General features: G+C 42.7%; 1 protein-coding gene across 2 annotated transcripts in view; it reads right to left on the reverse strand.

Moving 5' to 3' along the window:
* Window positions 1–20063, reverse strand: part of LOC124619279 (trafficking protein particle complex subunit 12) — a 140717-nt gene that overhangs the window by 33414 nt on the left and 87240 nt on the right. For both annotated transcript variants that reach the window (XM_047145548.1, XM_047145549.1), the window contains exon 7: window positions 10634–10806. In XM_047145548.1, coding sequence (XP_047001504.1) covers window positions 10634–10806 — 173 coding nt within the window. The remainder of the gene's footprint in view (window positions 1–10633; window positions 10807–20063) is intronic.

Raw genomic sequence — 20063 nt, forward strand, 5'->3', positions numbered from 1 at the left:
TACATGTGGAGTCATGAGAAGCTAAATTCCATTATTGTTCAGAGGTTTATAAATAACTTGAATATTTCTGTTATTTGGATCAGTTTTGTGAAATACTTAGTTTCTATACAACTGGTGACGAGTTTGGAATTGTTTAATGGTTTCCGCATGTGCAGTCTTTAAGTGCAGTTTCATCAGGCTTAGTCATTATGGGTACCACGCTACAGCACTGACTGAACAGCTTACTTGAGCAGTGACCACTTTGTTGGCTTCCATTAACAGTCAGGGTACAATTCCACCAGCCTGTCCATCCACTTTTCCTCCATATGATGATTCAGTCAAGGATTGGGAAGCTTACTCAGATAGCATCTTTTGGCTTTGGCCTTGGCCGTAAGTGTCAATTTGTTACTGATGCCTGTAATGACTCTTATGCATACTCTATGGTGCGTGACACAAGTATCGGTTTAGATTCGGACGAGGATGTGTAAGACAAGGCTTTACTCTGTGAAAATCCCCCGCTGACACCAATTTTGCAAATACCACAATCTTCTGAAGTTTCTCGGGTGACCAAACTGAAATGTGATCTGATGTGGTAGTAGTGTCTTAAGATGTGCCCACTAGGACAACAGACAGCTTGCATGAGAATGTGGCACTGGTGTCATTCACCGAAGGTTGCTTAGAATATGGACAGAGAATAATTTGTGTGACTCCAATGCTTGTGATTTCTGCCGAGTTGTTTAGTGAGTTAAGTGTTTTTCGCCAAGTGCTCCGTCTAGAGGTCGACGCATGTGCTGCAGTGACATTACAGAATTCTCAAACCTATGTGACCATTGACACTGGTCATGTGAAAACTAATCAATTTACAGCATCACCTAATCAGTCAATGATTTGTACACAATATTTTTGGTGATTGCTAATGCCGGTGTTGATAACTTGTTCAGGATGGATGCATTTCAGGCATTTGGATTTGCTATCACTGATGCAGTTCACCTTGTGTTCAACCAGGTAGCATGTTCGCAATTGGAAACACTGTATGAGCAGTTTTCAGACTTGTGCTATGAATTTTTCTGCTTATATTTCTTTGAAATCCATAGCTCAGCCTTATTTTTGCTGTGCAAATCCTATTCCTGTCACCCTGAAAGATCAAGTGAAAGCAGAATTGTACAGACTTAAATATCTAGGGGTGGTGAAACCTATTACGGCTGGTGAATGGTTAACTCTGCTGATTATAGATTGGAAGCTATTGGAGAAATTTCACCTCTGTGGCAACTTCAGCACTACTATCAACGCACCGTCCATCGTGGATACGCATCCTCTCCCATGCCAGCAAAAATATCGGGTGGCCAGCACTTTTCTAAAACTGATTTGTCTCAAGCATTTCTGAATGTTCCTGTGGATGAAGAGCCTTGGTGAGCTCTGTTTTTGAATATTCCTTTTGGTCTCTATCAATATTTGCACCTTCCTTTTGGTGTAGCTAGTGCCCCTGTGACTTTTCAATGATTTTTAGAGCAATTGACTATGCTTGTCCCAGGATGTATTAATTATCTGGATGATATTGTTGTCATGGGCTTCTCCACAGGCAATCACTTGAAAAATTTGTGCATTTTGTCTTGCAGTCTTACAACCTTCTATTGTTTATAAGGGGTTCGAGGTCTTGTGGGATGGGGTTTATCCTCCACCAGACCACACCTCCGTTGTTCCATCCATGAGGCACTTCAGGCCTTCCTAGAGAAGACAGACTCCTACCATAAATTCCTGCTGGGGGTGGCCACATTGGCCCACCCATTACATGCCTTGCTAGGCAAGAATGTACCTTTTTAACTGGAGCCTGGATTACAAACGTGCTTTTCAAATTTTGAAATCCAAACTACTCTCAGCCCCTTGTTTAGCTACATTCTCTCCAGACCAGCATATAGTTTTGACGAATGACGTCTCACAGTATGGTCTCAGTACGGTCCTAGCCAATGGCTCTGAACAACCTATTGCTTTCACCTCTAAATCTCTCACTCTGGCACAGCAGCATTACTCTCAGATTGAAAAAAGAGACTTTCGCTATAGTCCATGCTCTCCAGAAAATTCATCTTTTTTTTGTATGGCTCCAAGTTTTGTCTTATTATTGGCCACAGATCCTTGGTTTCTTTATTTAAGCCCACAATTCCTTGCCTGACAAAGCTCACACCGTCTACGATGATTGGCACTATTCTTGTCTTGCTACAATTATGAAATCCATTTTCGATGTGTATCTAAATATGTCAATGTGGATGCCTTGTCCCGCCTTCCTGTGGCTCCTAATCCTGACTTTGGTCATGAAAAACTGCTTTGCTTCTATCTTGATAATGAAATGCAGGCTGTGGTCAAGGGTTTTCCAATTATGAGCCCACACAGAGCAGGTGTCTTTGCTGCTGACTCGGTTCTCCAACAGGTGGTTCAGTTTGTTGAACAGGGCTGGCCAGATAAACTGCCGGGTCGGGCATCAGACCCCCTGTACAACTATTTATCCTTATAGTATCGCCTCCCTGTTTTTGACAGTATTTTGCTGTCATCCACTGAAGACCTCTCTCCCACAGTAACCACTCCCATTGCATTACAGTGCGAGATTCTATGCCTTCTCCAGTAGGGCCACTGAGGAGTTTTGTGCACTAAACTGTTAGCTAGGAGACATTTATCTGGCCATGGGTTGATGGCAAAATCGTCCATTTTGTCATGGCTTGTGAGCAGTGTGCCCAAAAATAGGCAGCTCAGCAGCTCCCAGGGCATCCCTGTCTCCATGGCTTTCTCCGCACCAGCCATGGGAACACATTCATGTAGGCTTTGTTGGTCCCTTCTTGAATTTCTTTTGGCTCTTGGTTGTGGATACATTTTCCCGGTTTTCTTACATTCTCCAGCGTACCTCAACATCAGATGAGGTCACAATTAGTGTGCTTTTTAGATTTTTTTCTATTGAGGAGTTACCTTGTACCAATGGAGAAGCGAAGCCTGGCTGAGTTGCTTTATGACTGCCAGCCATGCATGCTCCTTCACCTTCTGTGGCATGTGCTGCATCTGCCATGGCTGGGTTCATTTGACTGCTTCGCACTGGGATCACTGGTGTGGGCACAAAGGTATTATCACTGGTCCAAGTGGATGGCAGCCATGGATGTACAACATTAATGACACAGGAAGAAACTGGCATCAGGAGCTAAAACAATATAGTAGATGGATGTGGCTGGGTGACCACAAGAATAAAAATAGGAGAAGGCAGCAACTCTGCAACACACTAAAATCTCCAGCCTAAAAGTTTATGCCAGAGTTCAGACCTATCACAAAACTTTAAAACCTTTGTCACATTTGTCTCATCATCAGCTAAAATAGAGGGCAGCTCCCCACCAATATTTGCTTCTAGCCTGGCATCATGATTAAAAATGCGCTCTGTTAAAATATGGCAGACAGAGATGTGCACACCAGAAGCATAAAAAAATGGGGGATCCTCTCTCCACGATCTGTCACCCAGCAGAATGACACCTGCTTACCTTGCCACTGCAGCAAGTACAGTTGGTCATATATCAGCTGGACCAACTCCTCAGTTGGGTACAGATTCTGTAGCAATTGTAAGGCACTACAGGAATTGGTGCAAATGAGAAACTATTCACCCTGTATACAATGCATCTGCTCCAGTGCCTTCAGGATCACGCGGAGCTCCGCTGAGAAAACGGTGTACTTGTCAGGAAGGCGAATCCTGGTGACATGGTTGGGGGACACGGTTCTAAACAAGGGAAATCTCTTGGCTGCTCTGTCATCAGAGTACACTACTGTGAAACGCGGTGTATATCTAAGGTGTTAAAAAACAGAGACTGAAATGTAAAATCTGATCTACGATCTTTCTTAAAATTCATAAAGTCTAAAATAAGTCTGAGCCTCTGGAAACGCCGAGGCAGAAATGTGCTCCCACCACGATGTAAAACACGAAGACCAGACACACCCATCTTTAGAATGCAATCCTGTACATGAATCCCATAGGGCCTGTTACCTGTTGCTGGTTATGAAAAAGCCTTTCCAGTGGAAGCTGAGCAATGGTATGATAGGTGGGTGTGTATGGTGTGGACAGTGTTTTATACACCTAGTAGCCGTTGCCTGTTGTGAAGTGGCAGTTCACCAGCCTCTGCACAGAGGCTTGGTTTGGGGCTTGTTCTGAGTGCCCCAGTGGCCAACTAAATCCCTTCATGGTGCACCATATCCAACGTGCACCCATAATCGAACCAAGATTGCACAAATGACCTGTAAAACTGGAGCAGACAAGTCCTGTCTGCTCCCCATGTACTCTGGTTAAGACATTTTAAAATACTTAAAGCCTTAAGTGACTGTTTTTTCAGGTCCTTAAGATGTGGTAACCACATAAGCTGAGAGTTAAATATGATGCCCAGAAATCTCACTGTGTCTTTAAAAGTAAGGACAGTGACTCTCATCCTCAACTCAGGAAAGTTTAAAATGGAACGAGAACGGTTAAAAAGAACACACACAGACTTCTTGCTGCAAAACTTAAAACCACTCTTCTGCGCACATTCATCCAAATCTCGAAGAGTTAGTTGCAAATGACATGGTGTCGCTGCGAGGCTTGAAGAAGAGCAAAAAACAGAGGAGTTATCCACAAACAAAAAACACTGGACAGGACTATTCACTATGGATGTAATGCTATTAATAGCTAAGGCAAAGACGGTCACACTTATAACGCTACCTGAGGGACACCGATCTCCTGCTCAAAGTGATCACACAGGATGTCACTGACTTGGTATATAAAACATTGTGTCAAGATAAAGGACTGAATAGAAATGGGAAGACAACCACGAAAACCCCATTCGTAAAGCTGCTCCATGAGAAGATGCCACCAAATAGTATCATAGGCCTCCTCAATATCACAAAATACATGTAGAAGGTGAAGCCAGTATAGGAAAGCCTGTTGTATAGCCACCTCCAAGAGGGCAAGGTTAACAAGGATGGAGCAATATCTCCTGAACCCACACTGAAAGCGACTAAAGAGTTGGCTGGATTCTACACTCCTGGAAATGGAAAAAAGAACACATTGACACCGGTGTGTCAGACCCACCATACTTGCTCCGGACACTGCGAGAGGGCTGTACAAGCAATGATCACACGCACGGCACAGCGGACACACCAGGAACCGCGGTGTTGGCTGTCGAATGGCGCTAGCTGCGCAGCATTTGTGCACCTCCGCCATCAGTGTCAGCCAGTTTGCCGTGGCATACGGAGCTCCATCGCAGTCTTTAACACTGGTAGCATGCCGCGACAGCGTGGACGTGAACCGTATGTGCAGTTGACGGACTTTGAGCGAGGGCATATAGTGGGCATGCGGGAGGCCGGGTGGACGTACCGCCGAATTGCTCAACACGTGGGGCGTGAGGTCTCCACAGTACATCGATGTTGTCGCCAGTGGTCGGCGGAAGGTGCACGTGCCCGTCGACCTGGGACCGGACCGCAGCGACGCACGGATGCACGCCAAGACCGTAGGGGACCGCACCGCCACTTGCCAGCAAATTAGGGACACTGTTGCTCCTGGGGTATCGGCGAGGACCATTCGCAACCGTCTCCATGAAGCTGGGCTACGGTCCCGCACACCGTTAGGCCGTCTTCCGCTCACGCCCCAACATCGTGCAGCCCGCCTCCAGTGGTGTCGCGACAGGCGTGAATGGAGGGACGAATGGAGACGTGTCGTCTTCAGCGATGAGAGTCGCTTCTGCCTTGGTGCCAATGATGGTCGTATACGTGTTTGGCGCCGTGCAGGTGAGCGCCACAATCAGGACTGCATACGACCGAGGCACACAGGGCCAACACCCGGCATCATGGTGTGGGGAGCGATCTCCTACACTGGCCGTACACCACGGGTGATCGTCGAGGAGACACTGAATAGTGCACGGTACATCCAAACCGTCATCGAACCCATCGTTCTACCATTCCTAGACCGGCAAGGGAACTTGCTGTTCCAACAGGACAATGCATGTCCGGATGTATCCCGTGCCACCCAACGTGCTCTAGAAGGTGTAAGTCAACTACCTTGGCCAGCAAGATCTCCGGATCTGTCCCCCATTGAGCATGTTTGGGACTGGATGAAGCGTCGTCTCACGCGGTCTGCACGTCCAGCACGAACGCTGGTCCAACTGAGGCGCCAGGTGGAAATGGCATGGCAAGCCGTTCCACAGGACTACATCCAACATCTCTACGATCGTCTCCATGGGAGAATAGCAGCCTGCATTGCTGCGAAAGGTGGATATACACTGTACTAGTGCCGACATTGTGCATGCTCTGTTGCCTGTGTCTATGTGCCTGTGGTTCTGTCAGTGTGATCATGTGATGTATCTGACCCCAGGAATGTGTCAATAAAGTTTCCCCTTCCTGGGACAATGAATTCACGGTGTTCTTATTTCAATTTCCAGGAGTGTATGATCCAGAAAAGGCAGCACTTGGCCATCCGCTCCAGGATCCTCCCCATGCAGCTAGTGAGGGCAACACTATGGCAACTACTTGGGCGTGTACGGTCTTTCTGAGGTTTTAAAGGTTAATGGAACCTGTCGTGGAGATGTGTGCGAGCTGCCGACAATGCAGAATCCAGCTCCCAGTTGTAATCTTCATCAGAAGTGGACCGGAAGTCCAAACTACACCTCTCAGCAACCGCTCTATGGTGCTGAAAACCTGGCTGGCTGTTGCAGTAATTGTGGCAAAATACACTGCCGCAGTCTGGGTGATGTCGCACAAATTGGTTTGGAGAGTGCTGTTCCCCATTACAGCAACTGTGGGGCACCTGCATTTTCTCCCAGAAATTCTCCTGATGGTATCCCACACAACGGAACTTAGGAGGAATGGTTAATGGTGTTCAGGAACTGCTGCTACGATCTCTTCTCGCTTTCTCAAATAATTCGGTGACACTTTGCCCTAGCCACCCGAAGGGCTACAAGATTCTCTGCAGTTGGCCGACACTTGAACCTATGCACAGCCACATGCTTGGTCCTGAGAGCACAGCAGCATTCCGCCAATGGGCAGGTTGCCTCCTCTGTTGTCCTGTGGATTGTGGAATGGATGCTGCAGTGGCATGGTGGATCATTTTGATAATATGATCCATCCACGCCTAAACATTTGCACAACGTTCGAACTGGGCCAATTGGCTATAAAGTGTCCAATTGGCTCTACTGAGCACCCATCGTGGCAGTTTCCTTTTGGGTTCCACTCCATCTGGCACTTGAATCCAGATTGGGAAGTGACCACTTCTGTGCAAGTCATCGACCACATCCCATTGAAGAGTGAGAGCAAGAGCTGGAGAGAAAAGTGAGAGATCAATGGCAGAGAATGACCCAGTTGCTGTGCAGAAGTGAATGCTCTGTCCTGCATTTAGCAAGTGAGCGCATGATGATATCAGATGCCTCTCAATCGCTTACTCTGGGGCAGGTAGTTGTAGAGTTACTGTGTGCATTAAAATCACCACAGAGGATGAAGACGCAGGGGAGCAGTGTAATGAGATCTGTTAGGTCCTCTTCATCAGGTGCATCATGTGGGGGCAAGTAAAGGGAACATATTGTCAACAGACAATGCACGTGCATTGATGCAGCAACTGCTTGTAAAGTCATCATAGGTGAAAGAGGCAAGGAGTGGTAGTCAGTACTGATGAAAATACCCACACCATCTCTAGCTCTCTCTCTCCACTCAGGTCAACTGTTTTGTGGAGCACATAAAATTGTGGCTTGGGGGTGCATCATTGATGGAAATGAGTCTCCTGGAGACACAGACACAGTGGTCTACTCTGAGATAAGAGACGAAGTTCCTCTACATGCATCCTGAACCCCTGCTGGTTCCACTGTAGGATGGAAGCCATTTCATCTATGTGGTTCCTCCACATGCATCCTGAACCCCTGCTGGTTCCACTGTAGGATGGGAGCCATTTCACTTTGTGGTTTTAATGTACCTCTATCTTTGCACCGCAGAGGTGAAGCACTTGTAGAGTGAGGGGGAGTGGACACACTGCCTGGATCCAAGGCATCTAAATTCATAATGTCCTATTCTGTCAGACATGAAAGAATGACATCTGACGACGCTCAGGACAGCTTTTGATCCGAACGTCATGAACCTTTCCTTGCACCCTGTTCCTTCGAGGATGAAGTGGAAAGGGGACATTGAGAGGCACTCTGCTTGTCGTGTGGCTTCTTGACACTCACTATGGAACTGTTGCTGGTCTTTCTTGTGGCGGCTACATGGATTGCTTACACATGCAAGTACAGGTGCTGGTGATGGATGGTTGTACATTGGACAACGTCTGCGTTGAGTCATTGACCTTACGAATAGGTTTCTGCACCATGGAAGCATAAGAAGTGGGAAATATGGCAGTTTTCATCACCTAATATTCCTATATGGCTTCAGCATAGGGGATTGCTTGGTGACTTAGTTCCTGAATTTTTCGTTCCTCTGCAAAAACAGGGCAGTCTCAGCTCCAGACTTGGTGGCTCCCAGAGCAGTTATCACAGACTGCTGGAAATGGACAGTCAATCCCAGCTCCATGGGCTGCCTTTCCACATTTCCCACAAGTCGCTTCATCCCTGCAACTAAACATTGTGTGACCAAAACACTGGCATTTGTAGCAACGCATAGGTCTAAACCTAAGTTGGAGGAAACCTGCCATGATGTGGTCAGGCAATGTTGGAGAATTAAAGATCACAATGAAGCTGATGGTCTTCTCAATTTCTCCATTAGTCCTACGCATCCTTTGCTCTATGTCCACAATCCCCTGTAATGCCCATTCCTGTTTAAGTTCGGCTATGTTGATATTCGTAATGTCACAGCGTGTGACCACACCCTTGCTAGAGTTAAGGGAGTTAAGTAGTTCAACAGTTACATCATATTCACCAAAGTTTTCGGTCTTTGTTAGTAGTTCCACCTGCTTTGCCCTGTTAATCTTAACCAATAGGGAACCATCCCGCAGCCACTTAATAGACTTCAGACTTCCAGCAAGTCTTTCCAAGCCTTTATGGATATAGAAGGGGGACACTATTTTGAACATCCCCTCCTTCCTCTTAATGACCAAAAACTCATTTTGGTTTATGACTTCTTCAGGCCTGTTACTATAATTCAACTAATGCAGATTTTCAGAAGGGCTAGCCTCCCTCATTTGTTTGGAGGATTGGGTGTGAATAATCCCAGGCAGTACACTCTTCCCACTGGAAGGAGAAGAAGATGATTTCGGGGGTTTCATCTCAGTCTCATGAGCAGCTAGGCAAACAAGGGTCCACTCAGAGCTCCACGAGCCTCAGTAAGCCTTATACAACTGAGGTGTGGCAGGTCCCCCAGAGGTTGCTGCTAACAACTGTTCTACCTCAACAGCCACGCATCTCATCACTGCGCAGCAAACCTTCAGATTGAGGTTTCTTTTATATAGGTTTTTACCAATTCCGAAATCCAAGCAGTCAAGCCAAGATTCCCATTCCCTGTGACACACAATGTTCCATTGCTGCACCATACACTGGTCGTTGAAGCCTGCCCAGAGCTTACAGTAACAGGAGATTGGCGGCGCTTACCAGGCCGTAGTTCAGGAACCTGGAGTCGCCAAGCCTGTACTCTGCAAATTAATTGCATGAGGGAGAGATGCGATGTATCCTGCCACTAGTGCATTTGAGTCAGAGTGCGCTGAGTATAGTGTTGCCACGCATGTGTACTTAAATCAATCGCCAACTGTATCAGTCTAGGATAGCCACTAGAGGGTGCCTGTTCGAAGCGTGCACACAGCATGTCTCTGCCATGCCGTCTATCATCGACTCATGCCGATATATACACGGAGTGGCTCTGACTCACTCTCACTATGTTCTTTAGTTTGTAGCACTCATATCAGTTGTTCTGTGTATAGTTATGTCGCATCTTCTGTAAGATTCTTTTGTCTTGTTACATGCTGAATCACGAGAAGCTTATTTCTGTTATTTTTCATATGTTTATGAATAAAGCAATATTTGTGTTACCTGGATCGGTTTTGTGTATTACTTGAGTTTCTACACCTTTCTTTTGACAACTATAAAATTAATTGCGGAGTGTACAACAATCAAGAGTCTCATAGAATTTGGCACATTTATCAATAAGATTTGCCTTATCTTGCTAATTAATGAACACAATAGGTAAATGAACATGTCAAACTGACGATCATGTGATAAACTTGTGCTACTGATTATCTAAAAGCAGAGATGGTATCAGAGACCAAACACGAGGTATGTCAACTGAAGGTATATAAGAATGCACTATAGACCTAGCTGTATAAATACGTGGAAATAGGAAGACTATATTGTGATCATTTAACTTCCTACATGAAAGCTATAACACAATTACATATGGTTCTCTCTATGCATTCAAGGTATATCTGCTGTGAACAAAAAAGTTAACATCTTTTAATTGCTCCCTTTGACAGATCTTCATCAGTTATACTGACAATCACATGAAATACTATGCTATTAACAATATGAAGCTGAAACAGATATCAAATCAAGTTTGAAAATGAGATTAAATGTACTTAAAGATGTAAGCAGCCTGAGCTATACATTAAATTGCTCCAGCTTTATTTGTATCATGTAAATTAATAAATGAAAAGTGTATGTCTTTTATAAAATAAGAACTCGATAATTGCAAAACAATATTCTACCTGCTCTGTTGACGCAATTCTCGAGCAATGGAAAAATTTCTTTCTGCTCCTGCGACATCTCCCAACTGTAAAAATATACGGCCTAGAGCAGACTGCAATGCTCGTCTGTGATGACCAGTACAGGTGGGCTCTGCTAACAGTAACTCCATAACTTCTACTGCCAGATTGTAGTCCTGCAAAAAACAAAGAGAAAAAGGTTGTTATAAAAAAAGGAAGTTTCAAGACTTGACTTTTGTGCAGAAGTATGATTAATGTAAGCAACTTTGTTTCCTTAGCAATATTTTTATGTTACAGTTCATGTCACTATAGAAGAGCAGGTGCTCCTTAATCTATTTCAGGAATGAGGTGGAGTGGTTATAATTATTTTCTTATATATTTCCAAAACAACTGTTGCCTGCATTGAGCAATAATTATTATGATTGTAAGTGGATGCAACTCCCACATTTATAAATGAAACTAAGCAGAGAAGTGTACCAGAATTTATTTAATTCATCTGCATGTGTAGTATGATGGCAACAGTAAAACATTCACAGGTTACTACTTAGCTTTACGAAAATCTAATTTCATCATATTATAAATGTCTACTTCAGTGTTTGACATTCTTCCAAAGAATGCACAATGACCAAAATCTGAAGTCTCTGGTGTGATCTTCATAGGATTTTTAACTCTTGGAAGTTTACTAAACAGTAATATTTATCTTTGAGAGAACCCAGTTGAACCCCACATCAACTATAACAACTTCTTACATCAGCTCAGAAAGATCATTATGTTTAAATACAGGAGCACTTGGATGAACAGAATAAATTATCTTCATTTAAATAATCTGTATGTTTTGGCAATCAAACAAGCTGTTTATAGAAACTGACTAATTACAAAATTTTGTGGCTCATTTTGGCCAACCATGACATCCATTCCTGTGCCAACCTCTTCGTCTCAAGACCTGACTTACACTGAGCATTCCCAGTTATTTATTGGTCATATTCCTATCTTTGTCTTCTCCTACAGTTTTGGCCATCTGTGACTCCCAGTCATTTCCTGATGTCTTAACACATCCTATCATTCTGCCCCTTATTCTAGTCAGTTTTTTCCACATATTCCCTTGCTTGCCAATTTCTTGTCTTATATGTCCACTTCTCTCTCAGTAACCTTCCATAACACATCTCAAACACTTTGCTCTCTTCTTTTATGATTTTCTCCAGACCATGATTCATTTCCATACAGCATTACATTCCACACTTACATTCTCAGAAATGTATTTCTTAAACTAAGCACCATGTTTAAAACTAGTTGCCTTATTTTGGTAAGGAATGTTCTCTCTGACAGTTGGTTCATAGAGAACCACAGTTATTCCAAACAGTGTCTTGGTACACCCTCTTCATACAGCTTCTTTGTTCCTAATTATCTAAATATCAAATAACAAAAGTTAAAAAGCTTCTTACAAGCAGTGTGTTGTGAAGAAACATTTTTGTAGCACAATGTAAGTCACAGGACTATTCTTGAACACTATTCAGGTGTTGAGCTGTATCGTGGTAGCTCAGCTAAGTTACACGACAGTTCATGTTGTTCCAGGACCACAGGACCCCTACTCCCTCACCCCCCCTCCCCCCTCTTTAATCATCTCCATAGGAATAGTTTCACTTTCTGCTTTAACCAACTATTTAAACATTTGTCGGTTTTGCTGTTCTCAGCTGCATGTTGTGTCAACCAGGTGATTAACTATGTTATTGGTAACAATTTTACAGAGGCTATTCATCCTGGTGGACAGCTAGTTGGTGGTCATACCTGCATAAAAAGATGTGTAATGTTTGCAGCAGAGTTGGTATATGATATGGCTGTTTTCGCAGGTGGCCCTACCTCTGATGGGACAGGATAAACCCGTGACAGGACCTGAGTAGAAAATGCTGGGTAGGTGAATCGAGAAGATCTTGTACCTAAGGGTATGACCCCATTGGCAATGGATTGGGTGTGGGATTGAGAGCAGGATCAGGAGTGGGAGTGGCATAGGGATGGATCAGGGTGTTGCATATGTTGGATGGGCAATGGAATACCTCTTTAAGGTGAGTGGGAAAGCTCTTGGGTATGATGTCGCTCTTTCCTGAGCTGATAATAGATAATCAAACCGTTGGCAAAGAACATAGCTCAGATGATTCAGTCCAGAGTGATATTGTGGGATGTGCGGGCATTCCTCTGAAGCTGATGTTTTTGGTGTGGAGGGGGTAACAGCTGTTAAAATGCAGGTACTCTTGGTGGTTAGTGAGTTTAATATGGACAGAGGTGTGGATGGAGCTATTAGAGGTGAGGGTGGTATGTTGAGCTCAGGAGGACCAGGTAAAACAGATGAGAGAGAAGGTACTGAGGTTGTGGGGGAATGAGGATAGTGTGCGTTGTCCCTGAGTCCAGATCATGAAGACATCATCAATGAATCTGCACCAGACAAGGGGCTTGGGTGTTCGAGAGGCTAGGAAGATTTCCTCTAGATGGAAAAAAAAGGGGGGGGGGGGGTTGGGTTGGCGCACAGAAGGATTTCATGTGGGTGGCCATGGCTTTCCTCAAAGGGAAAGTAGTTTTGCATGAGAATATAATAGGCAAGGTGTATGAGAAATAAGGTGGTGGGTTTGGAGCCTGACTGATGTTGGGAGAGGTAATATTTGATGGTGGCAAGGCCATGGGTATTATGGACACTGGTGTTTATGGGAATGGGAATGTGTAGAGGTCAAGGTCGTAAAGAGGTAGGGGTGGCTGAGAGTCAATGAAGGAATAGGTCAGTATCTTTGATGTGAGAGGCTAGCCTTTGAGCATTTGATTGGAAGTGTTGGTCAACAGGAGTTGGAAATTATTTCAGTGGGAGCACAATAACCAGCTACAATAGGGCTTCCAGGATGATTGGGTTTGTGGGTTTTGGGGAGCATGTAGAAGGAGGGTGTGCGGGGTGTTATTAGGGTGAAGAAGGAGATGAACTAAGGGGGAGAGATTCTGTGATGTGCCTAAGGTATTTGTTGGCTACTGGAGGTTATGTTGGACTTATGGGATGGGATCACTACGGTAGAGCTTTTAGGTGGAAAAGTTGAACAGTTGGTGACAGCCTACTGTTAGGTAACCACTGTGATTTTTCATGACAGTACTGGAATCTTTTTCCACAGGTCGGATGATTAATACAGTGTTTATTTTGAGGTTGTGAATGGTGTCTGTTTTCTTGGGAAGGAGCATGGAGGATGGGTGGTGAGGCAAAGTTCGAGTTGGGGAATTCCTGAAAGGTAACCAGGGGTGGATGGTGGGAAGGCGAGGAGGGCCACATTTGGACTTTAGTATTAACTGGAAAAGGCAAGGTTCAAGGTTGGGAGTATGTTGGCTTTGGTTACAAGGATTGGTGGTGTTTTCAGTGAAGCAATCAGGAGAAGGTGAGTAGGTCTTGATGAGTCCAGTATGGTTAAACTTGGGTGTGGGCTGAAGTTGAGGCCGCTGTAGAGAACTGAAATTTCTGGACGACTGAGGTTTGTGGTGGAAAGGTTAACAACAGTGTTTTGGCTATATCTGGCTTCTGGACTTTGTGGAGGATTGAGAAGGAGTTTTGGAGGATGCGGCAGATAGGAAACACCAGCCTATATCAATTCATACAGTCACAAAATTGTGACCCCCCCCCCCCCCATCTCCTAACCACCTTCCAAGAATTTCTCGCCTCCAATTGGCCTCACCATCCTTCCCCAGGCCGCACCCTAAGGATATTAACCTGTCAACAGAAGAATGTCAATTATCCTCCATGCAGACATGACTTCACCACTGTTGTGATGAACCCTTGTGACTACCTGTCAGGAGGCACCCACTGACTGTGTCACTCCTCCACCTATAAGCTCTGCCATTGTGTTCCCATCTTTTAAGTTGAACATAGCCTTCAATTCCTACTGGAATCCTTAGGTCTATCCCATAATGTCTCCTGTGAGTAAATTTCCCTCCTTAACCCTATGGCACCTCGCACATCTACCTTCTATGCGCTCCTCAAAATCCACGAGTCCAAAAATCCCAGAAGCCTCACTGTTGTTAGTTACTGAGCTCCCCACTGATAAGAATTTATGTTATTGTTGACCAATATCTCCAACCAATTGCCCAAAGCCTACCCTCCCACATGAAAGATAATAAACACTTCTTTTTCTGATTCTCAACCATCTCCACCTTACCACCTGGTTCCCTATTTGTCACTGCTGATGCCACCTCCCTACACACCAACATGTCTCACGGCCACAGCCTTGATGTTATATAACACTTCCTCTCCCACTTAACTTCCAACTCCAAACCTACTACCTCATTCTTCATACACATTATCAACTGTATCCTCATACACAGCTACTTCTCCTTTGTTGGAAGGGTATAAAAACAAATCCATGGCACAACCATGGGCATCCACATGGCACCCTTCAATGCCAAATATATATTGGCCACCTATAGGAAATCATGTTCAGCTCCATGGGAACGATTGTGCCCAACCATGATGTGATTCAGAAGAGAAAGAAGGTCATCAATCCTAATGTCATCTGTTGTTTTTGTTCCATTGCAGATCCTGATTTCAACAGAAAGTGCAGCTATCATCAGCGTGGTATAAGTAATCATCTAGACCAAACACAGTTATGACACACATTCCCATCTAACTCAGGCATGTACAAGCATTAGGCCAACTAGTTCATTAGTCCTCGCTGGCAATTTGTACCTTGAAAATGGCGGGTGTATTCCTGCTGAAATATCGGTGGTCACTGTAAATATTACCGGACTGAATTCTCGTACATTGTTTGAAAATAAATACCTTCTCTTCCATCTGTTTAATAAATAAATAAATAAATAAATAAATAAATAAATAAATCGCCCCTATACAGCTGTACACCTCATGAGGGCTTTCACAGACCGGGACTTAACTCCCCCCTCCCCCCCCCCCCCACCCCCAACCATAGTCCACAAACAGATATCCTGTGCTATATTCTCCCACATCCTCGCACCACCTCCAAGAATCAGCTTTAAAGGAATGCCCCCCTCGTCACCCAATATCACCATGGACTTGGGCAACTGAATCACATTCTTCAGCGACATCTTACCCCAGATCCTTCTCACCACACAGGCACACACATTAGCTCTTGTGATCACAGGATTTTACTTTTGTGTGTGCCTGTCATCATCTTAACACTTCTGCTATTCATTAAGAGTCTCCTAAATAATTTAATGTAGATATAGTCAACAGAAGTCCTATTGTTGGAAGCACCAAATAAAATGTGCACCACACTCTCGTTGGCCTCTTCTATGCATCATGGTGATGGCATTTTCTATTCCCGTGGAAACTAGTATAGTATTGGATACAGCTTCATTATGTGACAATACATACTGCACTTCAAAACTGTTTTGTTAATATGAGTGTTATGACATTGAGTGTACTGTTACTAAAACACCATTTTACCCTGTCAAAATTTCCCTGATGGCTCCATCAGACCCACTAATCAACAACAGTACCTGCATTTTGACAGCTGTCACCCTTTGCACCCCAAAAAAATCACTCCTGCACAGTCTGTTCACCCAGGGCTGGCCTATTTGCAGTACTGAGAACATGTTTAATTGTGCAATTAAATGTCATACATTGCCACAGTCTTATACTTGGTTGATCTTTTTAGCTGAATTTTCATAATTAATTTCAAGTACAGGTTGTAAAATTAATTAGTTATGAAAATCCAACTTTTATTTCATCTAATACTGCTGCATAAAATGTGAAAGTAAAATGAAATGAGCTTAAACATAACTTTGGTATAAAGATACCAACTATTTACATCTGATACACTATTAGGTGGCGATCACAAATCTCCATTTGAGGGCACTGCTGCAGCATATATGTAAAGTAGCACAACTCCAATGCAGGTATATAAGCAACAACATGTAGACAAGGGGTTACTGTGACATTTATGTCTTTCTGACAAATGTGCAGCAAATGCAAAAATATGAACTATGGCAGCATTATTACCAAATGCGTCCAAACATTAACAATGTGCTGTTATTCATTTCTTGGGTGCCGAAGGACAAACACTGGTAGACACCGATCAGAGAACGAAGAATGTGTATTGGGCAGCATGTCTATCAAACACCACCATTGTGGGTGGTGGTGGTGGTGGTGGTGGTGGTGGTGGTGGTGGTGCTTCTTCAAGACAGCATAGTCCCCATATTCCAAATGTCGGGACACAGAAGTTGTGCCACCTGAAGATGCAGACACTTGGGCACCCATCTTATAATCCTGATCTCTCTTCATGTGATTACCAAGCCTTCGGCCCTGTATGTCTTAAGGGCTGATGATATATATAAATTCGATTTTGGGATAGAAATCAGATGACCATTTTCAAAAAAATCATTCCAGCATTTGTCTTAAACAATTTAGGAAAATCACATAAAAACTAAATCTGGTTGGCTTGACAAAGATTTGAACCACTGTCCTCAAGATACAAGTACAGTGTATTACCACTGCACCATCTTGCTTGGTACTCCCAAACCATAAGGAATTGTTCTCCAGATTTGTTCTCCACATGGTGTTGATATTGCCAGCTGAAGTGGAAAACAGCATCTATTTACTACAAAAACTAGGCAGAGAACTAAAGTCTATTATCATTATTTGGATGTTTGATCACATAATAAAAAGGAATGTACAATTGCCAAGACTAGTTGTATGTCCTGGAAGTTTCACAGAAATACCACTAAAAACAGTAGTATATGGCTTTTGCAACACTTTTAGAGTACAGAGCTTCATAATGCCTGGAAAAGGATAGAGGGATTAAGAAGAGATGGCGGAGGAGAAAAAAAGGAGGAGAGGAGGAGGAGGAGGAGGAGGAGGAGGGTGGATGGAATTTTTGCAACAGTAGAGCTATAAGTCTGTTAGCTCACATTGTGGTTGAGGGTATCTTTGTGCCAGCAACTTGCATATAATTCAAGTTATATGTAGAGTACACTTAAATAATACTATTATTTAATTTGTTCTGTAACTGAGTGCAACTTTCTCATAGACATGACAGTAGTACTATCATTATTCTTTCTTTTCTCAGGCGTTATGTCTGGTCAAAAATGGAAAGTGACGCGGACCTTGATCAAGTGTGACTTCCTTCTAACTGTACGGTATATGTTACATTGTATTTAGGAAGTTTCGGGTAATTGAACATGTATCAATAATTACAGATTTCTGTAGTTGTATATATAAGTTTGGATGTAGCTGTATTGCGTTGATGTACTGGTGGATATTGTGTGGTATGACTCTTGTAGTTGATAGTATAATTGGTATAATGTCAACTTTATCCTGATGCCAGATGTCCTTGACTTCCTCAGCCAGTTGGATGAATTTTTCAATTTTTTCTCCTGTTTTCTTTTGTATATTTGTTGTATTGGGTATGGATACTTTGATTAGTTGTGTTAATTTCTTCTTTTTATTGGTGAGTATGATGTCAGGTTTGTTATGTGATGTTGTTTTATCTGTTATAATGGTTCTGTTCCAGTATAATTTGTATTTATCATTCTCCAGTACATTTTGTGGTGCATACTTGTATGTGGGAACGTGTTGTTTTATAAGTTTATGTTGTAAGGCAAGCTGTTGATGTATAATTTTTGCTACATTGTCATGTCTTCTGGTGTATTCTGTATTTGCTAGTATTGTACATCCGCTTGTGATGTGATCTACTGTTTCTATTTGTTGTTTGCAAAGTCTGCATTTATCTGTTGGGATCTTTAATAATATGCTTGCTGTAATATCTGGTGTTTATTGTTTGATCCTGTATTGCAATCATGAATCCTTCTGTCTCACTGTATATATTGCCTTTTCTTAGCCATGTGTTGGATGCGTCTTGATCAATGTGTGGCTGTGTTAGATGATACGGGTGCTTGCCATGTAGTGTTTTCTTTTTCCAATTTACTTTCTTCGTATCTGTTGATGTTATGTGATCTAAAGGGTTGTAGAAGTGGTTATGAAATTGCAGAGGTGTAACCGATGTATTTATATGAGTGATTGCTTTGTTTATTTTGCTAGTTTCTGCTCGTTCTAGAAAGAATTTTCTTAAATTGTCTACCTGTCCATAATGTAGGTTTTTTATGTCGATAAATCCCCTTCCTCCTTCCTTTCTGCTTAATGTGAATCTTTCTGTTGCTGAATATATGTGATGTATTCTATATTTGTGGCATTGTGATCGTGTAAGTGTATTGAGTGCTTCTAGGGCTGTGTTACTCCATTTCACTACTCCAAATGAGTAGGTCAATATTGGTATAGCATAAGTATTTATAGCTTTTGTCTTGTTTCTTGCTGTCAATTCTGTTTTCAGTATTTTTGTTAGTATTTGTCTATATTTTTCTTTTAGTTCTTCTTTAATATTTGTATTATCTATTCCTATTTTTTGTCTGTATCCTAGATATTTATAGGCATCTGTTTTTTCCATCACTTCTATGCAGTCGCTGTGGTTATCCAATATGTAATCTTCTTGTTTAGTGTGTTTTCCCTTGACAATGCTATTTTTCTTACATTTGTCTGTTCCAAAAGCCATATTTATATCATTGCTGAATACTTCTGTTATCTTTAGTAATTGGTTGAGTTGTTGATTTGTTGCTGCCAGTAGTTTTAGATCATCCATGTATAGCAAATGTGTGATTTTGTGTTGGTATGTTCCAGTAATATTGTATCCACAATTTGTATTATTTAGCATGTTGGATAGTGGGTTCAGAGCAAGGCAGAAACAGAAAGGACTTAATGAGTCTCCTTGGTATATTCCATGCTTAATCTCTATTGGCTGTGACATGATATTATTTGAATTTGTTTGGATATTAAGTGTGGTTTTCCAATTTTTCATTACTATGTTTAGGAACTGTATCAATTTAGGATCTACTTTGTATATTTCCAATATTTGTAGTAACCATGAGTGGGGTACAGTATCAAAAGCTTTTTGGTAATCAATGTATGCGTAGTGTAGCGACCTTTGTTTCGTTTTAGCTTGATATGTCACCTCTGCATGTATTATCAGTTGCTCTTTACATCCTCGTGCTCCTTTGCAGCAGCCTTTTTGTTCTTCATTTATAATTTTGTTATGTGTTGTATGTGTCATTAATTTCTGTGTAATGACTGAAGTTAAATATTTTGTATATTGTTGGTAGGCATGTTATGGGGCGATATTTTGTTGGGTTTGCTGTGTCTGCTTGATCTTTAGGTTTCAAATAAGTTATACCATGTGTAAGTGTATCAGGGTATGTGTATGGGTCTGCAATGTAACTGTTAAATAATTTAGTTAGATGTGAATGTGTTGAGGTGGACTTGTTTAGCCAGAAATTTGCTATTTTATCTTTTCCAGGGGCTTTCCAATTGTGAGTAGAATTAATCGCTTGGGTGACTTCATGTTGCAAAATTATCACTCCAGGCATTTGTGGTATCATCTTGTATGTGTTTGTT

The sequence above is a fragment of the Schistocerca americana genome, chromosome 6 (genome assembly GCF_021461395.2).
Source record: "Schistocerca americana isolate TAMUIC-IGC-003095 chromosome 6, iqSchAmer2.1, whole genome shotgun sequence".
NCBI classification, from domain to species: Eukaryota; Metazoa; Arthropoda; class Insecta; order Orthoptera; family Acrididae; genus Schistocerca; species Schistocerca americana.